At 44.0% G+C, this 27805-nt stretch overlaps 2 protein-coding genes across 2 annotated transcripts in view; one reads left to right on the top strand and one right to left on the bottom strand.

The window, feature by feature from the left end:
* The window catches only part of LOC114273094 (uncharacterized), a 118955-nt gene that overhangs the window by 63211 nt on the left and 27939 nt on the right, over positions 1-27805 (top strand). The window lies entirely within an intron of this gene.
* LOC114273095 (glutathione S-transferase U17-like) lies at positions 12307-14021 on the bottom strand. The gene is made up of 2 exons (XM_082894455.1): positions 13559-14021; positions 12307-12740 (listed from the first exon to the last, which is right to left on the bottom strand). Exons 1-2 carry the CDS (start codon positions 13871-13873, stop codon positions 12348-12350), a joined length of 708 nt encoding a protein of 235 aa, XP_082750581.1. The 5' UTR covers positions 13874-14021; the 3' UTR covers positions 12307-12347.

The following is a 27805-nucleotide window of genomic DNA, read 5'->3' on the forward strand; positions in this document are numbered from 1 at the left end:
AACGCAGTCTTCTCCCGGTCTTCGGGTGCCATTACTATCTGATTATAGCCTGAGAAACCATCCATAAACGAAAGCAAAGCGTGTCCTGCCGTGAAGTCCACCAATTCGTCAATGTGTGGCAAGGGAAAGTCATCCTTCGGACTGGCCCTGTTCAAATCTCTGAAGTCTACACAGACCCGAATTCTGTCGTCCTTCTTTGGCACCGGAACAATGTTGGCCAACCAAGTTGGATATTCAGATACCAGCAGGAACCCTGCGTCAATTTGCTTGGTGACCTCTTCCTTAATTTTGAGGGCCCAGTCCGGGCGAATCCTTCTGAGTTTCTGTTTGACAGGGCGGGCCTCAGGATCAAGAGGGATCCGGTGCTGTACAATCTCAGGATCGATTCCAGGCATGTCTTCGTAGGACCACGCGAAAACATCTTTGAAATCTTTTAATAAAGCGACTAAGCGCTCGCGCTCCTCTGAAGACAACGTGGACTCGATCTGGACCAGCCGCGGGTCCTTCTCAGTACCAACATTCACAGTAGTGATTTCATCCATTAAAGGTTTAACAAATCTTTCCTGCTCTTGATCAATTAATCGTTGCAAAACTGGGGGAATTTCTCCCTCGTTGTTTTCATCAAAATTTTGAAAATCCTGATTTAAGCAATAAATCAAAGGCATAGAAAAATACTCGGAAACCACATCCACATCATTCTCATTAAATATTTCCAAGCCGTCAGATTCCTCTGTTACAACAGACTCAAAAGAAAATGAAAAAGACAACCTAGACAGGATTGTGGCATCCGGGTTATCACCCCCAGGAATACCGGACTCAGACTCAGTCGAGCTGGAATCTGATTCTGACGCACAAGATTCGGTAGAATCAGATTCCGGCTCACTACCTGACCCGGAGCTGCTAGATAAAAAGCCTTCTTCATATTGCCAGATGAGAGAAGGTGCGATAGATGCATCCAAGATCGGCGCTGGAAAGCCCGCAGCTATTTCATCTCCAATCACAGAAACCGAAGAGTTATCCCCCAAGCACTCTTGGCCGATCGGAGGATCTGATAGTAGACTCGCCAGTGCTACCCCCATTTCAAGCTCTGTGCTCTCAGGATCCACTGTTTCACATTGCTCAACCTCAGTTGGTGGGTCTGTCTGCGCTTCGGCAACGTCATCCCCAGATAATTGTATGTCAAAGAAGATTTCAAAACCAGGCACGCGCGTCCCCTCCGCGTTTAGCCATGGCTCCGGGAACCCGCAGAATGGAAAATCTTCCCCCTCCCGGACGAAGCGTCCGTTTAGGGTACCCCAGATGGGCCTGTGCATTAACTCAAATGGCTTCCCGGCCTTCTTTGCTCTGGCCCTTCCGGCCATTTCTTTTCCTTTCCTCACCCAGTCCTCCTTGGTGGGCAGATAACCCAGTCCAAAGGCGTGAGGGTTATGTGGCACTTCGGCCAACACTGAGACGCCCTTCCGGCCACTTCTCCCTAATCCCATCCCGGGGGTATGTTTTAGCTTGTTCATGAGGTAGATAGATTGTGCACTAACGTACATGCCCTCATTCACAGCCATGACATTCTGCACCACTTGAGCCTCGGCCAAAGTGAACCCTGACAAAAACACATCCTCCGTGCCGTGCTCAATCTCCAAGACAGGTGTAGACACCTCCGGCGGCGGATGGATTGATGAATTCCCGAAAACGATCGCTACCCCTTTCCCGTGGGGGTACTTTAGCATTTGATGTAGAGTGGAAGAGACTGCTTTGACCTGGTGCAACCACGGTCGCCCCAAAAGTAGGTTAAAGGTTGCGGGAACGTCCAAGATATGAAATTCGATGCTGTGTTGTCCTGGACCAACCTTGGTTTGAATTTTAACAGTCCCCATCACTTCTCTGCTGGTATTGTCGTATGCTCTGATCACTTGGGTGGTTGGGACGAAGTCCGCGGGTTTTAACCCGATTGCATATGCCGTTCTGGTCGGGCAGACATTAATCGCAGACCCGGTATCAACAAGTACCACCGGTATCCACTTATCTCTACATTCCACAGAAATATAGAGAGGTTTGTTATGACTTGTGCCCTTAGGCGGTAGCTCCTTGTCCGAAAAGGTTAATGCCGGGGAACCTCCTCCCGGAAAAACCAGCCCAACCAGCTGTTCAGGCGTGGTGTCTATGGAGAGTTTGGACTTGTCCATAGCAGATAAGACAGCTTCTCTATGTACTCGTGATGCCATTAGCAGTCCCCAGATGGAGATGTCTGCTTGTATCTTTTTTTAACTGTTTTAACACAGCTTCATCTTCAATCTGCTTCTCCTTCTGTTTCTCCACTTCTCTATCCTTCCCGGATGCCTCGGGTTGGTCCAGGTGTGGGGGTTTGAAGTACCGCCCACTTCTCGTCATGTGGTCAACCTCATCGAGGTACCAAGTGTCATCCAGTTGATTATTTCCCCAGTCTTCATCCGTATGGGCAAGACATAAGTCATCGTCTTCCCACCACATTCCATCGGCAGCCAACAGACACCTGTCTGGTTCCGGTTTAGTTGCACTTACAGTGCTCCCTGTCAACATGCTCGCAGCATTCTCTATTTTCGTGCACGCAGCACTTTCAGTCCCCTCAGGGCTTTTAGCTTTTCTAATTCTCTCAGCCTCCTCGAACTTTTCTCGTTCCAGCTGCATCAGTACAGCTGTTTGTTCAATAATTCCCGTATCCGTAATGCCCATGTCTCGAGCGAAATTCTTAGCACCGGCGCTCTCCGGCGATACAACTTGACTTTCGGCCATTCCGGCCACAACTGATACTTCCGCCCCTGCCAGGCTCTGTTCTGGTTGGGCTTCCCCCACTGCATCTGGTTGATCCTCGAGCCATCCGGTGGCCTCCGCTGATCACTCATAATCGTACCAGTTGATTGACGTATCCTCCAGTTCCTGGTCATCTAAAAATTGCAGGTTGGCAAAATCCTCCTCTATGGCTGTCAGATTATCTGCCCATAGCCCAGATCCATCCCCGCGGATCATGCATAGCTCTCATGATTCTGGAAATTCTATACTTAGCCCAATTCGGCTCGTTGATAGGATGTACTTGCTTGGATCATGGGCTCCCCCAGCAAAACTTTGTCCAGTCTCAGATTCAACAATCTCATTCTCTCCCAAAATCTGCCCTGCCCTATCTTCGACGGTCACCACCATCGGTTCTGGTTGGGTTTTAGATATGTCCACCATGCACAAGAAGTCAGTGCAATCGGGGAGGAGCACCTCCGGCTTGGGTAGGTGGGTGGGCGTAATATAGATGCTAGGATCGTAAGATGCGACCCCAGTCTGGATAAAATTAATTCTTTTGCGAGGGGGAGGTTGGTTATGTGGCGGGAGAGGGTTGGTTGTGACATTAGGTTTATCAGGAGGCGCGATCACCTGTTTGTCAATAAGATCTTGGATCTCATGACGCAATCTGTAACAACGGTCGGTGTCATGACCGTGTTGTTGGTGATACGCACAGTATTTTGACGGGTCATAAGAGGGGGGGAGTGGATTCGGTAATGGCTTTGGCTCCAGGGGTTTTAAATGATTTTTTCTGATCAATATTCCCAGAACTTTGGTCAGGGGCATATATAGTGGGGTAAAGGTTCTTTGGCCTCGCGGTTGGAATCTGTTGGCTTGTGTGTTGCTTCCGGACGCGCCGGAGAAGGGTGTGGCAGTCATGGGCCTTGGAGGGGGAGGGGGAGTGGTGGTGACCATGCTAACTTCCGAGGCTCTTGTATTTGCAGCGCCACTCGGGCCCGCATTGTTGTTACGATTGAACGTCCTCCTCGGTTGTTCTCTGTCATGGTCAAACAGACCTTGTTTCATTGCGTCTTCGATTTGCACCCCCATCTCATGTAAATCTACGAAAGTAGGGAAGGGGACTACAATCATTCTCTGCATTAGCTTTGGGTGGAGATTGCGCACAATCATCCGGATTTGATCTTTGTCTGTGGGCCTTAAAGTCATCATTGACGCCTTTGCCCTCCATCGGATCACAAAGTCCGAGAAAGTTTCTTTGGGCTCTTGCCTTGTCGTTTCGAGATCACGAGTTGTGATCTCGATCTGAGTGTTATATGAATATTGTGCGACAAAGGCCTCAGCCATTTCATCCCAGTTCCTCTTCACTTCGTCTTGTAACTTTGCATACCAATGGGAGGCCACACCCGACAGGGTTCGGCCGAATAGTGAGAGCTTCTGTGGTCGTGTTAGGCCCATTGGCCGCAAGACGTCTGTAAACAGTCGGATATGGACCATGGGGTCGCCAGACCCATCAAAGCAGTCGATTTGTGGCATTTTGAACCTATCAGGGAGTGTTACGGCCTCCTCGGTATATCCATCTTCGATATCCGGCATAGCCTTGACCCCTTGGGATTTCTTGAAGAGCTTCTCCAATTTGCTCAATTTCAGAGCTGTATGATCAACCTCGACCTCGAAGGGAGAGTCCGGGTGATTCGATGTATGGACCTTGGACAGTTGTGGTGGAAGCGGGGGCGGAGCTGGCCCCGTTGGAAGATTCGTGTCCTCTTGTAAATTTTGGACATGCGGCAGGGTATTCTGGGCATTTGGTGGGGCGTTCTGAACAGTAGGTGCCTGCTCAGGTAACGGAGCCCCTGCCGGAGGAGGAATTTGGTGTGAAGCAGATGCCGCATTCTGCTGTTGCAGTCTGGTGATTAGTTCGGCCTGTTGGGCCATGATCGCGGCCTGCTGTTTGGAGAACTCCGTTTGACGGGCGGCATCATCATGCATCTGTCTCATGCTCTCCTGCATCTGGCGCATTAGAGCCTCCATCCCTGATGTATTTTGTTGATCCATCTGTCTAACTGGTATGTCTATTTCTACAGCAGTAATTGAGACCTCAGTCCTATAGTCCTCTGATGAAGTAACCCACTGTTCTAACAACCTCTGTTCTGACACACTGCGCCTTTTCGGCTTCCTTCTGGTAACAGGGGGTAGAGAATGGAACACCGGCTGTCCGTCGATTAGATCCTCAGATCGATGGAGTCGACGACCTCGTGTCCAAAGTGCTTGGGGAATGCCTGCTGGGTTGGAAGCAATTGTGCTAGAACTGACCTAGCAAAAGATAAATAAAGCGAAAAGGAAATAAATAAACAGATAAACGGACAGCATAACAGCTTAAAATAAAATGCATGACACACAGCCGGGCATAATCAACACACAGTCAATAAGCTGAATAACACACTGTCCTCAAACACTGATTATTATCCCTGTATCACTGTCCCCTAAAACAGAATCTGATATCCGCAGATAACTAATTCTCAAATACTGGCTGATGCCCGCAGGCCTGATACCCATAATACTGAACTGATGCCCGCAGGCCTGATGCCGACAATACCGAACTGATGCCCGCAGGCTTGATACTCAAACTCATATACTAATCTGATGCCCGCAGGCCTGATACTGACAATACTGAACTGATGCCCGCAGGCTTGATGCCCAAACTCATATACTGATACATGCATTCCTGTAGAGACGCACTCTAAAGCACATAACAGATAAGTGAGAGCCAAAACACCCCTATGTTGGGGTAGGGTTTCCCTGTCCTATTGTGTCAGAAGCTAGGGTTTCATTACGCACGCAGCGGTTTCAAACAACCTATAAACGGGTAAGCAACCTGTCCTAATTTGGAATGGTCACTATGGATCCGAATATGCACTAGGTCGAATGGTCAAAGAGGGTGCCCCAGTAAAACCGGGGTTTGTGTTCCCATACTGGCAGAGCCCACAACCGGTCAGCCTTATGGTCATGCCTTGACAAGACAAGCCTCCGGCAAACCATTCAGGAATAGCAGATGGCAAACACGGTGTCCTAGGCGCACCAATGCAAATGCAATGCAAAGAATCACACAAGTGTAGTCAGAAACAGATATCATGAGTTCGAGTCAAGTTCTCTAAATCCCCAGCAGAGTCGCCAGAAACTGTAGACGTCCCCGAACGCCCCGGGAGGGTTAGTCCCGTTCTGTTCATTTTGGGGTCACTACAGCTCAGGACTCTCAAAAGTCACGGTTCTAAGTCTGAACCAAAGAGTCCAAATCTGGCAAATCGTTTTGAGAAAACAAATTTTGAAAGAAGTGCCAAACATGGACTGCTTTGCCAGATACAGAGTCGCCACCTAAATATTTTATTTTGGGAAATTTAGGAAACCCTGACTCGGTGCCAAAAGGCCACGTGTCCGTCATCACCAAAGTTGTCTCGGCTCGGGAACTTGGGTACGATTAGGGAAGGTCACTTCGTGAGCACCCCCGCTCGCCCGGTCATAGACCGGCCTCTACTAACCATGATATCAATTTTTGAAAACATTGTGAGTTCTTATTCCGGTTATTAGCCTAGGTTACTATGTGATGCGCACAGCATACAAGTATAGACTGAGTCGCCCGAATTGGAACAAAACATTTCATGTTCGCTTTTGAAAATGGTTTGCTACCCGCAGGTAGGCTTTAAAACATTTGATGATGTATTGCAATTTAAGTAACCCAACCTTCACCCACAGGCATTCAGGCAGTTATATCAGGTAAGCACATAGCCTCATGGTAAGCATGCTATTCATGGCAGTCACTCACACGCATGCAAGGATGCTAAAGCATAAAGCTTACCGAGTACTCCAAGCCAAAATAGAAACTTCATTAGAAATCATGCATGATCCTAATTATACAGAAATGCCTAATGCAACACATGCAAAATGCAATTATAGCAGGCTCGGCTATTCTAAGATGGCATATGAAATGTTACAACTATCATGTATTCAACTTTGAAATTGAAAGTACAATGCAGTTAGTATGATGCGCCGAGCCCGGTGCATGCAATACAGATGAATGAATGCAAACATGCTGTCATACTGTATGCTAATTTAAATATGCCCTAATCTAACCATCATAAGCGGATAAATAAAAGGGAGAAAGACGTGGGGTTGGAAGACATACATCACACTCACGCACACTTATTACAGTTGTGCCCTCGCGCAGAGGGTCTGAATAAATAATACAGTCCAAATATTACAGTCCCGAATAAAAGAATATTACAGTCCAAAATATTACAAAATCCTAATTAATTAATGAATTAACTAAGAAAGCGGTAAAACTGGCATGCAAGCCAGGGACTGCCTTGCTTCTGATGGATGATGCATGTCCGGGTTGTCTTGCGCGGAAATCCACCGGAATGTCCCAATTAGCCTCTGTTTACACCTGTTCTTGAAATGCGTGCCAAGCCTCGAAAAGTTGCTGATTCTTCGTTTTGCTGCAACAGAGAGCAGGAAAAGGGCATAGCAATGTATTTGCACAGATATATGCATGTCTCGAACCTCGTGCCACCAATCACGCATACCGAGGCATGATGGTCGAGGAGTCGAAATGCACAACTCAATATAAGATGAATGCACATGAAACTACAGCTAAAACCTAACTCCATCATGGATAATCCGGAGTGTCGGTGACTGGGGAATTGAGACACATTCCGTCACTCGGAGTACGAAATGTACCTCGTTTCCCGTGCCCGGGCTAACTCCTATTCCGAACACGATGCTATATGCATGATATGCATGAATGCAACTAAGATACAGCCTAGCATGCACAATGCTATGAAAATGAGATGTCTCGAAACGCGTGCATGCGGGTACGCAAACCGAGAAAATGACAGAATGCAATCTAAGATACAACCTAGTATGCACTATGCTGTGAAAATGGCGATGCCTCGAAATGCGTGCACGCGGGTACGCAAACCGAGAAAATGGCATATACAATGTAATATGGCAAAAATGGCACATAGAATGTAACATGGACTTATACTAACGTGAGAGAGCCTCAGCCACACTCACATAAGAAGCCGATGGATGAAAATGAAGTGCCTCGAAATGCGTGCACGCGGCACGCAAACCGAGGCAATGACAAACGCAATGCAAATGACATAAAAACATGATATGGGCTTATACCAACATGAGTGAGCCTCGGCCACACTCACATAGGATGCCGATGAATGAAAATGGAGTGCCTCGAAATGCGTGCACACGGGCACGCAAACCGAGGCGATGATAAAATACGATGCAATGACATGAAAATGTGATATGGACTTATACCAACATGAGTGAGCCTTAGCCACACTCACATAGGATGTCGTCGGATAAAAACGAAGTGCCTCGAAATGCGTGCACACGGGCACGCAAATCGAGGCGATGGTAAAATGCGATGTTATGACATGAAAACATGATATGGGCTTATACCAACATGAGTGAGCCTCAGCCACACTCACATAGGATGCCGTCGGATAAAAACGAAGTGCCTCGAAATGCGTGCACACGGGCACGCAAACCGAGGCGATGGCAAAATGCGATGTAATAACATGGAATGGATAACAATCATTCTAATGGAATTTCAGCACTAAAATATGGGGGAAAACAGTCCCGAAATGAAGCGAAATGACACCAAATGCATGGAATTGTCCCGAAATGCGAATTTAGGCACCCGAAATGGCCTATAGCTATGCCAAACATGCACAACATGGACATGCAATGCAAAGACAGAAGCTAGACAGTCCCAAAAAAGGCACTTTCACAGTTATAGACATGGCCAAACAGCAAGCATAGGTATGGCAAAAATGGCATGCAAGAATAGGGGCCAAGAGAGGGGTAATGAAGTAAGTGGTATAAGAAAAACCCAAACTGAAAACATTCCTCCTACAAAATTGAAGAGGGACCAAAAATATGAATATTTACAGTATATGGAAAACCTCAAATCAGTATACAAACATGATAGAAATGTGATGCAAAATGAGGCTCAAAAGTGGCTATAACATGAGGTATGCAAAATATTCGCCAAACAGCCAAAGACCCTTAATAAAAAATGTAGAATGGGCCAAAATAAGCACTTTTTCAGAACTGTAAAATGGCCAAAAACAAAATCATGGTAGGCTAACTAAACATGCAAGAATGGGGAATAAAAGAGAGATATAACATGAAGTGGCATATGGAGGCCCTAAACCATGAAAGGACCTAAATGAAATATGAAGAATGGACCAAAATAAGCACTTTTTAAGAACTGTAAAATGGCCAAAAACAAAAGCATGGTAGGCTGCCATTGCATGCAAGAATGGGGAAGAAAAGAGGAGTATAAAGGTAGGTACAACATGGAAGTCCCAAATGGTGTTGAGCCCTTCTTCAATATTGAAGAGGGGCTCAAAATAAGCCTAATATCAGTTTACAACATGCTCAAAAACAGATTACTCATGGGCCAAAAATAGCATGCAAGATCATGACATATAAGAGGATCAATGAAGCAAGTGTATCATGGAGGGCTCAAACAGGGTTGAGCCCTTAATGAAAAGTGAAGATGAGCTCAAAAGAGGGCCCTTTTCAGTTAGGGCCGGAGCTTGAAACAAAAGGCATGTGGGGCTTACAAATAGATCAAGAAAAAGGGTCAAAGTGAAGAAATGTTACTCACCCTTGAAGACTAAGACCTTTGTTGCTTCTTGGACCAATTTGCAGCTTCTTTGGCCTTTGAGAAGCCTTCCTTGTTGCTGGAAATGAGGTGGTGGTGGTAGAGCTTGGTGGTGTAGAAGGAATGGAGCTTAGGGACTTAGAGATTTTCAAAGAAATGAGAAGGATCAAGATGGAGTTGTGTATGGAGGCTTTAACAACAATTTTTCTAACCCCAACATGTGATATAGCTTGCTTGTTATAAAGGCCAAAAAGGGGGTGCAAAGGTGGGGGAAAAGGAGAGTAACTTTCACCCACAAAATATCCCCCGGATAAAGATCTTTTCTGGGGGATAAAGCCCCACAGCTGTAAAGGGAACAGTGCAAGGAGCTCGGCCGGCCTGGTACTTTTGCTGCAGGTGGCCGGCCGGCCACACCCCCTAGCTGGCCGGCTAGGGGTCAAAAGGGTCAATCAGATTTTCTGGCCGGCCACCAATTGATGGTGTCCTCCTATGTGTGTACAACACAGCCTTGTGGTTAAAAGTCCAAGAAAGTGGGCCCAAGGGGTTCAACATTGGCCCGGAAAGAGGGGTTCAAAATGGTCAAGTGGAATTACTGGCCGGCCACCAACTTTTAGGGTCCTCTCATGTGTGTACATCACAAATATGTGGTTCAAAGTTCAAGAAAATGGGCCCAAGGGGTTCAACATTGGCCCGGAAGGAGGGGGTCAAAAGGGTCAAGTTGAATTAATGGCCGGCCATGAACTTTTAGGGTCCTCTCATGTGTGTACATCACAAATATGTGGTTCAAAGTTCAGGAAAATGGGCCCAAGGGGTTCAACATTGGCCCGGAAGTGCGAAAAACGGGCGTCGGAGGGCGTCGGAGGATGTATAACTGGTTGCTGCAACAATTGCTGGCCTCCCACCCTTCAGTGACCTCTCTAGTGATAAAACAGAGGTACCTGCCAAAAATGAACGAAAACCGTTGCAAAACGAATGCTCGGGGACCAAAACGCGCAGTTCGAGGTCCCGAAAATGGGCTGTTAAGCACCGAAAGTGGCGTTCGGCCACGAAGTGGGTTTCTCAGACCCCAGTGTCCCTCAAAAGGGATCAAATAAGGAGTATGCCAAAAATTAGAACAAACGGAGGTGGTTAGGCGGTCCCGAACCGAGACACACGGCCAACGGTCCCGAAAAATCGGAAACCGGACTCCGAAATGGGCAAAATGGCCTACGGCCACGAAATGTAGCCTGTGGACATTGAGAGATGGTCTACTGGACCTCTCCCTCCCCTCAGGAAAAGAAACAAAGAAAACCGAGTCTGGTTCGCAAACCGAGGCAAGGCACAGAAGAGGGTTCGGAAGTCCGGAGGCAGGGCTCGCAGCCAGGACTCTGCAACTTCTGAACGAGCACATTATGCAACATCACCAAGTGCTCAATCGGTGACGTCTGAGTCTTAAGGTCGGTCAAAAATGGGGTGTCTACAGCAAGTTATGAGATCATCGAGGGGAATGGGATTAAAGCCTACCAATTAAGAACCGACTTAATGGCAACCCAACCTAGCTGACTGGAGATCCCAAGATCTAGGTTCAAAGAGACAACCGAATTAAGTATGATTCCTGACCATCACTAAAGAGAAAATCTCTTACCCATTTCTATGATAACAAGTGATGTCTGCAGCGAGAATTAGGATAAGTTTTACTTTTAATGAAGTTCATATCTTGGAAAACCAAGTAGGGTATAACAGAATACTCTTAATAAGCATCACCTATATGAGTGTGAATTGGGCCGATTCTATGAGAATGCTAAGGCTACATTCTCTTGAGCACTCATGAAAACCAGGTATTGCCCAGGGCCAAAACGGGCACAACTGAAAGAGCCAAGTTGTGTATGAAAACAAAACTGTGTGAAAGCTGTTGTCTCGGTTTACACTAACGGCAGAACAGTTCAAGACATCATGTTCACTGATCAGCCAGTAAACCCGATAGTTTTTCACAAGGGAGGGTTCAAGGCCACAAGCTACCTATCCTATGCAGGATGTTTTTAGTTTTGTATTTTCTCAGGTTGCATGTTGTTGCATTTTCGTTTTGTCAATTTCATTCATGTGGGGGATTGTTGGAAAAATGGTTTAAATTCTGATGTTTCGAAAACTTTATGCTAATTATTTAGGACCCACAAGTCATTTGTTGAGGGTTCGAGTAGCAATGTATTCGTTCTATATGGTGAACAAGATTATATAATTAGTGTGTCAAAACCATTTATAGGTGAATGGAAAATTGACTTCTAAGTAAGGTTTATGAACATTAGACATGTTTGTGAAAATTCTCAAAATGGTGTTGCATCATTTTCTACACAGGAAAATTATGAACAATTTGGAGAATATATATAAGGTCCTAGATAAGTTGGGTTTGGGTCAAGCCCATTACTTATTTTCTTGGGCCCAAATTGTTTGAATTAATGTTAGTTTGTTGCTGGAAAGTTTGAATTTTATATTCAAATTGCAATGGATTGCAACGGACATCAATGGACATATTTTCAAATTGAACAGACATGTCTTTCCATAACAGGTTTCCATTGCCTATATTAAGGCAGTCCTCCATCCTTTTTATTTCGAAGAAAAGAAAACATTTTTTCCGGATCTTCCTTTTCCTTCTCTATTCATCTTGCATATTCCATTTTTAGAGTTTAAGTTTGAGAGAGTATAAAGCACATATTCTGGTTCGTTGTACACATAGAGTTAGTGCAAATTCTGTGTGTGGTGATTGTTGTATCCTAGAGACAGGATGCCCATTGATCTCGTGCACCAGTGGAGAGGGCGTAATTCTGTCTTAAAGACACAGTGTCCATACACTGGCCTCAATCACATTTTTATACCATTGTTTAATCTGCTATAAAGTTGTAAGTTTTTTTTTTTTTATTTGTTTTATTCATTCGCATGTAAATTCACATGTAATTAATTTACCGAAATTATTCTCCAGCAATATCTTGGCTATCTCAACAAGCATTTCAGTTTTTGGCATAATATCCTTCACAACACCATTTGCACAAAACCTTTCAGCCCAAACCACTAGATGTGGCGTCGTGGTTTTGTCGAGCAACTTCAGATTGGCTAGCTTCTCGGTCGCTTTTAGCCACCCCAAGAAGCACCCAAATGCTATGTCAAGGTAACCAATGCTATCCCCACCAAAGAAGCTCTTTCCCTTGCTGCACTTGACAAATGCATCCTCCAACAATGCCAACCCTTCCTTCACTGCTTCTACAGCTGCTAGTTTTTTCTCTTCTCCTTTAGACATCCTAATTTGTTTCAGGGATGGGTACCACTGCGACCATTTGGATTGTGTCATGAAATGAATGGAGATAGAAAAATGCTTTACAAATAAAAATAAATTATGCAGAAATATTTATTTTGTCTAGAATGATATGCAAGTGACATTTCAAAATTAGAATATAGACCAGGAAAAGGGTTCACGTGCTCCCAAAAAAAAAAAAAAGTGCATTTGATATGAACAAAATAAAAAATATATATGCATATAATTTCTACCACAAATGTGTAACACTTATCACAAAAATGATCTTTCATCACAAAAATTGCTAACTTTCACCATTTTGTGGTAGAAATTATGAATGGTATTTACCACAAAAAGTACCATTCATAAAATTATAATTTTTACCACAAAATGAAAAAAATTATGAATTGTTGTGATGGAAGTTACAATTTTTGTGATGTAACTTTGATATTCATAACTTCAGTCATGCATACCATGACGTCATTAGTCATAACTTTTACCACAAAAATCATAGCTCCCAACACAAAAATTTGTAACTTTTACCACAAAAATCACAACTTTTCTTATAGGATTTCCCCTAACGGTAACCAATCATAATACAAATAATGAACACTCCTACCTAATCCTTAATCTCATCTTTTTATACCATGTCATGACTTCTTCCCTTAAATCATATTCATAATCACAGTCAAATCTGATATCTAAATTATATATCCCATCCATTTCTTGATATAACAATTCCCCAAATCCTATCAATAATCTCAATGATATCCAATTTCATAAAAATAATCAAACAATCAAACGAGTCGTTGCAACATATATAAGAGAATTACTCAAAGAGCTAGCCATACCTTATTGTCAATATAGGCTGCCCAAAACCAGGCAATGGCACGATCATAAGGATCAAAAGGAAGAATGGAAGGACCAGAGGTCCACAACTCATCTATGTATTGCACAATGATGAGAGACTCACATATGGGCTTGTGAGCATGGATTAGAACTGGGACTTTCTTGTGAATGGGATTGGATTGAATGAGTAGTTCACTTTTGGAACCAAACTTCTCTTCCAGAAACTCATAGTCAATGGACTTCATATTAAGTGCATACTGTACTCGATTCACATATGGGCTTGGCCGCATACCAATAAGTTTTATGTCGCTCGCCATGGCTGATTCTCTAGAAAACAGAGGGGGTTGAGTTTGAATATTGAGGTATATGGTAATGAATTGATGAAGGATCAAAGAAGATCAAAGGGCTTTTATGTTTGTGGGATGAGATGGGGAAGAAGGGTAGGTGTGGTGAGCTTGAGGTGGTGGTAGGTAGGAGCTATTTTTACTGAACAACTTCTCAAGGTGGGTTGGAGGTTGCTGGGATCATTTTCATAATATCAAGAAAAATCTCCTCACAAAAATATTCAAAATTTTTAATTTAATAACGGCATTCACTCTGATTTTGGCCCTACAACAAAAAAATTTAAATTTATACTGTAAATTTCAAATTTGAGATAATTTTCGGAATAACTTTTCTAGGTAGATTGCAAAATATGAATCCCATCATAATTGGGTTTAATCCTAGTCATCAACTGCATTTTCTTTGATCTATTCTATATTCCTAGCATTGCTATTTTCTTATTTAACCCCATTCGCGAAGAAACAACTAACTTTTTAGAAAACACCAAAAAAAAAAAATTGTTCTTGGATTTAAAAAAAAAAAAAATTATTCACATAAAAATGAAAAAGATGGGTGTTTTCAAACTTTTCATTATTTTTGTTTCCAAAAACAAAAACCAAAAAAACAAAAGCAGAACAAACAAACTAGGGATGGCAATTTAAACCTGGCCCGATGGGGACCCGATCCCCCGACCCCGATTGGAATGGTTTTTCCCCGAAAATTATCCCCATAGGGCTGGGGATGGTATTAAAAATTAAATCCCCGATGATTTTCGGGCTGGGGACGGGGATAGGTTCCCCAACCTCGGCCCCGGGCCAGCCCGGCCCCGACTGATCCCCGTATAGGGTTATTATAATATATACATATATTATATTATATGTTTAGGCCCTCTCACTCGCATCACACTCACTGTCTCTCATCTCTCTCTCTCAAACCCTTTGCCGACGCTGATCGAGCTCCTCTCCTTCGTCCGCCGATCGCCCTCTTCTCCCTCCTCCACCGATCTCCCTTCTCTCCCTCCTCCGCCAATCGCCCTCCTCTCCCTCCTCCGTCGATTGAGCCACCACAACTCCACCACTGTTTGCGGCAGTCTGGCAATGACACCATCACCACTGTTTGAGCACTTTTCCTCTCTCTCTCTCTCTCTCTCTCTCTCTCTCTCTCGATTTGTTATATACATATATATTAGATTTGTTATATATATATATATATGTTAGATATGAATTTTTTTTTTTGAGCTCATTAGATCTGTTAATGGTGATGAACAGATCTGTTAGCTCTGAATTTTTTTTTATTTACATTTGAGCATCAGATCTCTCTCTCTACGTTGTTGTTGTTGATGATGAACAAATTTGTTGTATCTATTTTTTTTTTTTTGGCCGGGGATTAATCGGGGTCGGGGAAACCCGATCCCCGTTAGGGGGCGGAGGTGGGGGCCCCGTCGGGGATCGGGGCCGGGGACGGGGGGATTTCCACCATCGGGGATCGGGGACGGGGAAGGTGATCCCCGGCACCGCCCCGTCCCGCCCCGTTGCCATTCCTAAAACAGACTGTGCTGGTACTAGTTGAAATACCCAGTTTGTCCCTACTTTCTCAAATGCTTAGCTTTTTCTTTATAAATGAAAAATAAATAAATAAATAAAAGGTTAAGACCACGCGTTTTCTGAGCTTGGTTAGTAGTGTAATTCAGCTTGCAACTTGTAAACGTTGTGAATCATGTTCTTGCAATCTTCATTTCCAATCAAATTGGTGTTCTCTACATGCTTGCTTTGCTTTGGATGGCGCCCATCTGCATACACATCACTATCTCAGGATAAATTTAAAGATGAATATGGTTTTTCACCTTTCTTGCTGCAAAAATTAGATTTATCATACATAAATTTTACATGGGTCAATAAGGTTGTTCTAGCATTTGTTAGCATTTGGTCTAATGGGTGCAGCTTGGAACTTAAGGGCGTGCTCCCTCTAGATCTTAGGTTCAACTCCCATTGGGTGTTACCAATCCTTTGGAGTCACGTGCACGGGCTTTGCCGGAGATTTTCCTGATCTGCGTGGAAGAGGCGCTTTGCGTGGGTTCCGGGATTAGTCGAGATGCACGTTAGTTGGCCCGGATACTCGGTCATCAAACAAAAAAACCTTCAACTTTTGTCTGAACCCTCTTCCATTTTTTGTCCAAATTATCCCAATATCACGGGGCACCAAGGCCAATACGCACCTATATCTTGGCCCTTAAACTAATGCTTTCTTTTGTATTTGGAAAACCTAATTTACTCTTCCCGGAAAAATTATCTCTAGTTCATTTCCAATTTTTAATCATTTGCAAACTGGTGATCAGTTTGCAACAGAGTTATTATCATTGCCAAAGAGAACCATATGTCCTTTGTTGCTTCCTGTTCATTTTTCTTCATTAGAACTTTTTATCACATTTTTTGATTTTAAATGCACCAATTCGTGTGTGTAGCAAAGAACGTTTATCCTCTTTTTGTGGCTTCATCAATTGGGGCATATTTGGACAAAGCATTTCAATGTGATTGTGTCGAGTGTTGGCTCTGATTCTCCATGTGAATGGAAGCCATGAAATGAAAGTCAAAGAAATCTGCAAAATGAAGAAAAGAAATGCAGCTTCAGAATTGGGCTGAAGATTTAGCCAAGCTATCTGTTGTAAGTTGGTTGTGTAGAGTGGCTGCCATCAATTCTGTTGGTGGCTTGTTGGTAGCTTATCGATAGGCAAGCTTGACTTTGGCCCTCCCATTTGTGTATAAAGGGGAGCGTTGGAACGCAACAAAAGTAGCAGAGAGCGGTGAAGCAGAAGAATAGAGAGATGTATAGAGAGAGAGAGAGAGAGCTTTGTCTCTCTCCTGACTTAGAGTGAGAGATGTAAGGCTGAGAGTTGAGTGAGCTGAGTCAAGAGTATTTCCACCTCCTCTAGTTCACATCCTCCTCCATTGTTGTAAATTGTATTTGTAACTCTCACAAAATATAGTGAAATCCCGTTGCTCGGTGGATGTAAGCAATTGCCGAACCACATAAATCTTGTGTGTCAATTATGTGTGTGTGTGTTCATTTGCATCATTTCTTGGCCCCTAGGCATAGATGATATCAAAAATTGACTTTGCTCTGTCCTTCACTTGTGTGTGAAGAATGTTAGCTATATTTCCATATTGTGCACCATACCATATTGTGTTTTACCATATTACCATGTTATGCATTACTTACAATATTGTACATTACCATATTAGCTTCTCCTTCTCCTATATAAAGGAGTCTTGTATTCACTTATAATTCATTCAATACAATACATTCAATACAATACATATTATTTACTCTCTCTCTCTCTCTCTTTCTCTCTCTACTATTCTAACATGGTATCAGAGCTTAGGGTTCTCTCCTAGCCCTCTCTTCATTTTTTTTTTCTTCTTCTGTCTGGCAGCTTGATTCTATCTAACGTTGGTTTCTACGTCTCCAATCCATCTTAGATTCAACGTTTGCACTATACCATCATCTTCATCCCTTCAAGACAAAGCCAACGCCGCTAGAATCACCTCCATACAACGTCGCACGTGCTCCCACGCGCCTTCCGAACATTAGTCACGCACTGTGATGCCTTCTACGCGCCCCACGCGCTATTTTGTCCTTGCCTTGTGCTATCTTGCGCCGTGGCCTCACCTGCTAACGTAAGCCGCATGTTTTGCTGTCATCACTGACGTCAACCTTGGCCTTTAGTAAGCCGATGTCCTTGTTTACTAACGTGCGCTGCACCTTCTCTGCTACACTACATCGTGCTTTAGCCGTGCTAATGTGAGCCGCACCTTTGCTGACATCAGCTTCCTTCTTGCTGACATCAGCCTTGCACCCTGTTTGGCCAAAATTCAATTTTAGGCTGGTTTTGCCTATTTTTTGCACATTTTCTGATCATTTTGGCCTAGTTTCCAACTATTTTCGACGTTTCGGATTCACTGGTGACCTCTATTTTATCCAGTTCTACTATGCCATCATTGGTTCTCCTTTGTGATTCATTGTTTAATCACCTCATGGCTCGTTTGGACAGTTATCCTCAGTACAGTCGCTTTTCTAGACCCTCCACAATATACAATCGAGATCAGTCTTCAGCACATTTCGCATCTACATCAGTTGCCTCTGGTTCATCATCTGTTGTTGCTCCGTCATCACCCTACATTCTTTAAGACATTGAAGTTATTGCCAAAAAGGTTATTTCTATTTCTGGTACACCCTCTATTGTCCTCTCAGTTACTCCAGGTACCTCTTCTTGGTATTTTGATTCCGCTTGTTACAACCATATGACCTTTGACACTACCATTTTCTCCTCTATTACATATTCTTCTATATTACCTGTTATTCACACTACTGATGGCTCTCAAATGCATGTTAGTCATATAGGTCACATTTCCACTTCTACTGTTTCTCTGCCCCACACTTATCTGATCCCCAATCTTACACTTAATCTTATTTCCATTAGTCAACTCTGTGATCTTGGTCTCACTATTCTCTTTTCTCCAACTAGTTGTGTTGTATAGGATCCAAAGACGGGACAGACTCTTGGGATCGGTCATAGACATGGACGTCTATATAAGCTCATCCACCTTCGCATTCCCTCTTCCAGTCCTTCCCCTGTCCAGACTGCTGCTCTTACTACTGCTAGTTCCCCTCTTGCCTTATGGCACTCTCGGTTAGGTCATGTTTCTTTTGGTTGTTTACGATCTCTAGTTTCTAGCAGTCAGTTAGGTCCTGTTCTAAATGATAAAATCGATTGTCTATCTTGTCAACTAGCAAAACAATCTGCTTTACTATTTCCATCCAGTACTTCTATGTCTCATGCACCTTTTGATCTCATACAGTCTGATGTTTGGGGACCGTCACCTAATACCACTATGGGGGATCTAAATACTTTGTCATTTTTGTAGATGATTTTACTCGTTTTACTTGGTTATTTCTTATGAAGTCTTGCTCTGAGTTACAACAAATATACTATGATTTCTCACAAATGGTCAAAACTCAATTTTTTTTCACTATTAAAATTTTTCGTGATGATAATGCAATGCCCAAGAATACAAAGAAACAAAGTTTTTGAGATTCCTTCGTCAAAATGGCACACTTTCTCACTATTCTTGTCCTAGTACCTCCCAACAAAATGGCCATGCTGAGCGTAAACATCGTCATCTTTTAGATACTTTCCATGCTCTTTTAATTTCCTCTTCTTGTCCTGAGCATTTCTAGGGAGAAGTCGCTATCACAACTGCCTATACTATCAATCGTGTTCCTTCTCCTACCATCAACAATCATACCCCATATGAGCGCTTTTATGGCCAACCTCCTGTCTATTCTGGTCTCCGTGTGCTTGGATGTGCTTGTTTTGTCTTCCTTCAACCACATGAGCATTCTAAATAGAACCTCGAGCCCGTCTGTGTTGCTTCTTGGGGTATGGGATTGAACATAAAGGCTATCGTTGTTAGGATCCTATTTCTCAATGTCTTCGTGTCTATCGTTATGTGGTCTTTTGGGAAGACAAGATGTTCTCTTCTATATCTAAGCTTCATTTGTTCACTCTTTCCACTACATTATTCTTCACAGATCCATCTCTTTTGTTTAATGAGCTTGATACAGACACTACTTTTACCCTGCTGCCTCTAACCCATCCTGAGGATCCTGCTCCGTCTCCTGGTCTTGCTAATGCTCCACTCCCTAATCCTGCTCCTAATCCTGCCCTGTTGCCTCCAGCCCATCTTAAGGCTCCTGCTCCGCTTCTTGGTCCTGCTTCTAAGGTACATCTTCGTCATTCTACTCGAGTCACCTAACCTTCTGTCCGTCTTCGTGATTTCATTGTTGGTTCTACTACATTTTCCTCTCATGAACCTACTTCCTATTGAGAGGGTTGTTCTAACCCTTTTTGGCAACAAGCTATGACTGATGAATTACGGGCCTTTGATAAAACTCATACTTAGGATATTGTTGATCTTCCTCCTGGCAAGAGTGCTGTTAGTTGCAAATGGGTTTACAAGATCAAAACCCATTCTGATGGTTCTATTGAGCATTACAAAGCTCGCCTTGTTGCCCGGGGTTTTACTCAAGAATATGGGATTGATTATGAAGAAACATTTGCTCATGTTGCTCGTCTTACTACAGTTCGTAGCCTCCTTGCCATTACTGCTACTCACCATTGGAGTCTTTGTCAGATGGATGTCAAGAACGCTTTTCTCAATAGTGATCTCACTGAGGAAGTTTATATGCAACCTCCTCCTGGTTCCTCAATTCCGTCCACCAAAGTTTGCAAACCTCCTCGTGCTTTGTATGGTTTGAAACAAGCTCCTCGTTTGCCAAGTTTAGTTCTACCATTCGTGACTTTGGCTTTTCCTCCAGTACCTATGACTCTACTCTGTTTATCCACAAAACAGAGCGTAGTATTATTATTCTTCTTCTCTATGTGGATGATATGATCATCACTGGGGATGACACACTGGGTATCTCTAGTCTCAAACAGTTCCTCAGTCACCAGTTTGAGATGAAAGATTTGGGTCTACTTAGCTACTTCCTCGGCTTGGAAATTTCTCAAGATCCTTCTGGTTACTTTCTCACTCAGGCCAAGTATACATCTAATCTCTTAGCTCATGTTGGTCTTACCGATTGCAAGACTGTGCCTACCCTAGTTGATTCTCAGACTCGTCTCATACCTCTTGATGGTCACCTGTTATCTGATGCTACTTTATATCGTCAACTAGTTGGCAGTCTTGTCTATCTCATGGTTACTCATCCAGACATTGCCTATGCTATTCACATTATTAGTCAGTTCATGGCTGCTCCTCGTTCTCCACACTATGATGCTCTGGTTCGCATTTTACGCTATCTCAAAGGCACTATGTTTCATGGTGTTCATTACTCAGCACACTCTTCTCTACAGCTACACGTCTTTTATGATGCAGATTAGGCAAGAGATCGTACTGATCGCCATTCTACTACAAGGTTCTGCTTCTTCTTGGGTGACTCTCTAATTGCCTAGCGTAGCAAGAAGCAAAATTTTATTGCTCGTTCTAGTACTGAGGCTGAGTATCGTGCTCTTACTAATACTACTCAATAGCTTGTGTGGCTTTGTTGGCTTCTTTCTGATATGGGCATTTCTCATCCTGCTGCCACTACCCTCTATTGTGACAATCAGAGTGCTATTCAAATTGCCCATAATGATGTCTTCCATAATCACACCAAGCATATTGAGATTGATTGTCACTTCATACGGCAACATGTTACTAGTGGCACTATTTGCCTTATCTTTTTTACCTCTGCCGATCAGATAGCTGACATCTTCACCAAGGCTCATCCTCTAGGACACTTTTCTGATTTACTTTCCAAGCTCAAGTTAATATCTGCATTGCCACCTTGAGCTTGAGGGAGGATGTTAGCTATATTTCCATATTGTGCACCATACCATTGTGTTTTACCATGTTACCATATTAGCTTCTCCTTCTCCTATATAAAGGAGTCTTGTATTCACTCATAATTCATTCAATACAATACATATTATTTACTCTCTCTCTACTAGTAGGCATAGATGATATCAAAAATTGACTTTGCTCTGTCCTTCACTTGTGTATGAAGAAAATTCAACATAACTGTTTTTCTTTTCTTTTGTTTTATGTGGCTTTAGGTCCAACAAAAATAAGTGAAATTTGGGCCAAAGATGAGGGATTGGAGCGTGAAATTTGGGCCATTAGAATAAGAAATCCTTGGCGCTGTAGCTCTGATTAAGAATTCCCTTCCTACATTCTTTGCGTAGACATTGGACACATTCAAAGATTATCTTACTTTTCGCTACAAAATTAAGAACAAGTACTTGATTTATTGACATTGAGTCATGGTTGTTCTTCCAATACTTAAAAGTTCAAAATCAAATTGCCAATTTACTAATTGATCAGTAAGTTAGTACACTAGATCATGTGTAATCTCTAATGTTTTTTTGAAGTGTACTATGGCTTTTAAGCATGTGTAAAGGTACGTCATTTTGTTATTAAGACAGTTAAAAAGAAAATTGTTTTTGATACAGTTTTGATGCTACAAATTAACATTTATTATAAGATAGATGTTTTTTGAAGTGTTCTATGGTGTATTTAGGCATGTGGAAAGATATGTCATTTCAATATTGAGACAAGTTGAAAAGAAAATTGTTCTTGATACAGTTTTGATGCTACAAATTACCATTTATGGACTCTTATTATAGGATAGATGTTTCTTGAGGTGTTCTATGGTGTATTTAGACATGTGTAAAGATATTTCATTTCAATATTGAGACAATTTGAAAACAAAGTTCTTTCTTAAAACAGTTTTGATGCTCACAAATTACAATCAATGGACTGTTATTATAGGATAGATATAAAGAGGTGGATATCATAACCAAGGGCGGGAACTAGAATGGAGTGTTTACAAAAGGGCCTCTTCCCTTCAACCTAAGTACTTGTGCTAATGCTAATTCCACCAATCTAATCTTTCCCATGGTGAGATACAACCACTCTTATGTCAATAAGAACTTGGGATCCATAGGAATGTCAAGTGGATACTTTTATCGCTCCATGACTAATCCATGCTTGTATGGAAAGTGCAGACTAAATGGCCCAACTCCTTTTTTTTTTTTTTTGGGGGGGGGGGGGAAGGGGGGTAAGTAAAATGCCCCAAACTTGATTTAAACATAAAAACTTGAATTAACGTGCCAACAATTTAACTGTGAATGGTTTTCAGTTATTTGTATGCAGATTTGTATGCCAGTGTGATATATGGACAGCTTAAGAAACCCCAAGAAAAAGTGAGAATCTTACTAGTACTAGGCTTCCTTTCAGTTGCACTCCAAACTCTCCAATCTAGTCTTGTTTTGTGCCAAACAGTCCTCTAGCTGCTTTGGAATACATATACTCACTCGGAGAGGATAACAGGAAAGATGTTTTTATTCTAGTGGGTAGTAGAGTGTACAGAATAGTTGGTCCAAGCCGCTACAATCATACTTGTTCGAAGGAAAATGTGACAACGGTTGGCAGCAGCTCGGGTCCTTGTCCTTCTTCATGTAGTAATAATCTGACTAAGCTACGCAAGGAGTTGGCAGTCTCCCTTGGGTCATTGCTACTTTTGGCAAGCACTATGTAAGTATGAATACAAAAACAGTTGTTCTATAGAATCCGATCACATAGCTGGACATAATCCTCTCACATGGGATAGGATCCACACATTTAATAAGACCCACCTCATGTGATGGAGTTGTACCTGATTCTGTAATCAGATTCCGTACACTAGAATTTTTCATTCAAGAAAATAGTGAATTGAGATTCTTGTTATATAGTACCCTGTGACTGCAACAACAAATATTTCAAAAGAATTTTTTTGATAAATTAACATCAACGTTGTTGTATTTAGAGTTGATGGTATTACTAGTCTTTGGGGGGCGGGCCTGGCTGATCCACGCTCCCAACACCGTTGTCCGGTCACTGAGCTGACTGAGATACCTGCACAGAAGTCCAACGGGGAAAAGGAGTTCCCTAGTGAACCCTCCGACGAGCAAGTTAGAAAAGAGATTAATGGGATGTAGAGATGGAGTGATGACAGGGAACTTAACCTTTTTTTTGTCTTAAAAGCCTGTTTATATCTTTTGCTCATCATTTCCTTGTCCACTTCGACCTGTCATGTTGGTTGAAAGCCTACATTTTAGCTTGCCTTGTTCATGGTGAAGTCGTTCTACCTCGATGTGAAGGGGTTATTACATTAAATGCTGCAGGAGAGCTCATTAATGGCTGATGCGTGGTGCAATAACTCTGCAGGGTCTTTGTCTACCTACGTGGCTGGTTTTTCTGTTGACAAGTGTTTAAGTATCACTGGTCCTTGGTGCAACGTTGGGTTCCAGTAATGTTGGGCTGTAGTGTTTGAGTTATGCATTGGGCTCTAAGTGGTTGGCCAAAAGCCCCTATGGGCCCACCTATGTCAATAGTCCTTCATTCCCAAGTGCAACTTCAGTCCAATGAAGGGAATAAGAAAAAAAACAGGGGTTGCGAGGAGTCGATGGAGAGAAAAACGACTGTGAGGTGGGCCGATTGCAAAGGCCAACTGGAAGGAGGGCTGACCGCGAAGGCTAACCGAGTGAGAAGGCCGACTGAGAGGTGGGCTGACCGCGAAGGGGGACCAAGTGAGAAGGCCGACTGCGAAGGGTGACCGAGTAAGAAGGCCGACTGGGAGGAGGGCCGACCGCGAAGGGTAACCGAGTGAGAAAGGGAAATGGCGGCGCCCGGGGCTCAAGACGTGGCGTGGCGTGGCACGTGATGATGTGAAGTGGAATAGACAGGGAAGGGGAAGAGAGTAGTGGATCGTGGTCGTACACGTGGCACAATACCGTAATAAAGAAGGTGGTGCATTGGTAGGAAATAAAGGGATATGCTAATATAGGATGTTGAAGAGGCAGGGGCGGAAATTTTCAAAAAATTTTCAAACTGGCGAAATTTAATCTTGACCCTTGGAATATAGGCAAACCGTAGGCATTTGGAGTTATTCGCTTTACCTACCTTATCGCAAAAAACCAACATGTCCCAAAAGTGAACTCATTTATGTCGTGTGATACGCCTCTATAACACTTTGCGAACTTCCTTGTGCCAGCATCTGAAACTATATGCAGACACGTGGGAGGAATGGCTCGAGATGAAGTGCCAACCATGAGACTAGACTCTTTGGGGGAAGACGACGTAGTGGAGTTGGCGGAACAGTATCGAGCGGAGCGGAGGGAGGAGAGGGGAGGTGCGCAAGGGGCGCGAGCTCGTCCGACCACGATGATCGCGGCCGCTAAGCCGATTAGCCGAGTGGAGCCGGACCACTGGCACACCAAGGTAGACAGATCTACGTTTATAGCGGGGGAGTTGGAGAAGGTACGGAGGAAGTACCAAATTCCTACGAAAATAGATTTGAGGCTGCCCACGTCAAAGGAAAGGGCGTCAGATGTACGGGCAAGAGAATTCACCTTATACGAGGAAGCACTGCGAAGGGGTCTGAGGCTACCACTCCCTCAAATAGTGGTCGGTGTACTTAACAAGTTAGAGGTGGCGCTAGGGCAGTTGATGCCGAATGCCTGGAAAATACTGATGGCCTGTGCAAGCGCCTGGCCGCAGGCTACTAGAGGGGCAGCAATGACGGTGGCGGAGTTCTTCTCCTACTACAAGGCCTCCGGTCAACAAGAGACGTGGGTGACCTTGCAGGTTGTGGCAGGCCAGGGTCTAGTGGCGGGCTTGCCACCTTCAGTGATGGGGTGGAGGCCGAGGTGGTTTTATGTGTCAGCGAACGGTGGAAGAGGAGTTCGCACAACATGGAAAGTCCCCACAAAATCGGTGAAGCCAAAGCTAGATATGGGGGCCGAAAATAGGGTGAAGAAAATGAAGGAGTAGAGGGAGGGGAAGGGGGTGAAGTGGGATAAGCTGATCCTTCCTTCAACCCTGTTTGCCTTGAGATTGGGACCACAGCCGACGGAGGTGGATTCGACGAGGGAGGAGCTGGAGGCGCGGAGGAAGGCAGAGGAGACTAAAGACAGGAGAGTGTTTGCCAAAGCGGACAAGTATAAGGAGACATAGTTGGGGCCTGCCCCTAAACTGGTGATGAGGGAGCGGGTCCAACCGCATCCCAAACCGCTGGGAGACAAAGACTTAACTGACTTTGCCCCACTACCGCCCCCAGTAGACCTGCTGAAGGAGAGGGGCAAGCAAGATGTGGAGGCAGTGTTAAAGAAGACAAGGAAGAAGAGGACAGCTGTAGAAGGGGGAAAAGACGCCCCTGTCTTGAAAAAGATGAAGGTTGGGAGCGAGGACGCCCCTATGGTGGGGAAGCTGAAAGAGGGAAGGGTGGAGGCAGCTCTAGAAGGGGAGACCGCCCAAGTGGGGAAGGAAGACAAGGGTCCAAGTGCCCAAGTACTGAAAGAACACTTAGGCCCAAGTGCCCATATGGTGCCGACGGTGGTACCTGCACCAAAAGTAACCTCCAGTCCCAGTGAAGGGAAGACTGGGATCAGCAAGCCAGAGACGAATGTCGCACTAGCGACCGCGTTGTACCACGGGCGCGCCCTGGCAAGTTGCTTGGCAGAAGGGGGTGAAACCAAGGTTGCAACCGACCGCCTTGTTGGAGTAGTGGAGGATGCGGCCGTGCGGTCGATGGCACGGTTGACGGAGGCCGACCTCCTGAGAGTGTTTTGCTTAGCCCAGATAGAAACAGCGACCCTGGCGACTGCCTTGATGAATAAGGCAGCGCGCACTAAGGTGGAAGTAGAGCCACTGAGGACCCAGTTGGAAGAGGCAAAATTGCAGCTGCAAAACCTAAGGGTTGAGACAGCGGGGTGGAGGAAGGCCGCTCAGAGTGCATGTGCCAAGGGGTTGGAGTATGCGCAAAGGGCGAAGAACATGGAGGTATTGGCGTTGGTACAAAGCTACTCAGCGAAGCGAGCTGGTGTCGAGCTCCTCGCAACCAAATCAGAGCTAGAAGCGGAGTGCCACAAGGCCGTATTGCTAGAGTTCGAGTTGGCGGGCGAGAAGAGAAAACTAGAGGAGATCCAGCAAGCTTGCACCACTGCCAACGAGAGGTGGGAAGAGGCCATGACCAATAATGAAGATCTGCGAGATCAAGCAGTCAAGGACAAGGAAGAGGTCGATGGTCGGATCGCGACATTGGAGAAAGCCTTGGCAGAGGAAAGGGCCAAATTGGCATCTGAGAGGGCGGCGTACCCCGACTTGTGTATGGCAGCCGTAGAGCAATTTAAGGGGTCCGCCGACTTCCAGATAGCCATTGATGCCGCTATCACCAGTAGCTTGGCGAATGAGGAGGATGGGGGGGCTGGGTCGTCGGGAGCGGCCGCTGGAGGTAGGAGTGAAGAGGAAGTGATCCAAAGCTTCTAGCGGTCTGACTTCTACAAGCACGAAATGAGTGAGTTCTGGGACAGCAACTGGATGACTTTCAAACATAAAGCACAAGAGCTGTTCCCAGACATGGACTTCAGCCGCGTGAAGGTAGGCGAAGACGACGTCACCCAGACCCCCTTGGACGACGGGATTGAAGAGGAAGATCTTGCCTCTAGTGAGGAAGAGTGATCTGTGTAAAAATTTGGTGTTTGCGTGTTTTTTTTTTTTGTATATATAATTTTGTGCAACGATTTGTATGAAAGCGTAAGTTTATGAATAAAACAACGAGTTTTCTTGTATATTACTGTTGTCATTATTCTGAATTGAAACTTGTGCGTAAATTATAAAACTTGTAAGTAAATTGTGCTATAAAATGGTCAAAATGGGTAATCAGGTTGGCTTGTATAGATGATCATGTTAAAAATGGGCAAACCATATGTTAAAAATAGGCTAAGTAATATGAAATTTCGCAAGTAAACCGGGATATGAAAAATGTTAAAAATGGGCAGACAGGCTAACTTGTATGACTAGTGAAAATGGATGGACATTAACTTGGATTTTAACTAAGTATGGCAACCATGTTGTAATATTAAATTATGAAAATGAACCGATCGAATTTTTCATTCGAGTTCTGACTAAGACTTGAACGGTTAAGTTAACTCGGTCTAGCTGAGCTCCGCGCATTCAGTCTGGCTGAGATTTTAGCTGTCCCAGTCTGGTCAAGCTCTGCGTACTCAGTCTGGCTGAGGCTTTAACTAACTCAGTCTGGCTGAGCTCTTCGTGCTCAATCTGGCCGAGACTTTAGTTAACTCAGTCTGGCTGAGCTCTTCGTGCTCAGTTTGGCTGAGGCTTTAACTAATTCAGTCTGGCTGAGCTCTAGTCAACAAGTCGTTATTGAAACACAACACAGATAACGGAGATATAAAGTCATTGTCATTTAAGGTGTAGGCTATTGTTCACAAGTTTACACCATGTATGGAAAGGACAAAAACGAACAAGTGTGTAGATCGTCAAAAGAAC

This window comes from Camellia sinensis, chromosome 11 (assembly GCF_055761805.1).
Source record: "Camellia sinensis isolate YWXY chromosome 11, ASM5576180v1, whole genome shotgun sequence".
In the NCBI taxonomy this organism is placed as follows: domain Eukaryota; kingdom Viridiplantae; phylum Streptophyta; class Magnoliopsida; order Ericales; family Theaceae; genus Camellia; species Camellia sinensis.

Bases quoted from the DNA above. Each gene is read 5' to 3' on its own strand.
- LOC114273095 (XM_082894455.1), bottom strand. From the start codon at position 13,873: ATGGCGAGCGACATAAAACTTATTGGTATGCGGCCAAGCCCATATGTG. The intron at 12,741-13,558 runs GTATGGCTAGCT...AAATGGTCGCAG, and splicing joins CAGCCTATATTGACAATAAG to TGGTACCCATCCCTGAAACA.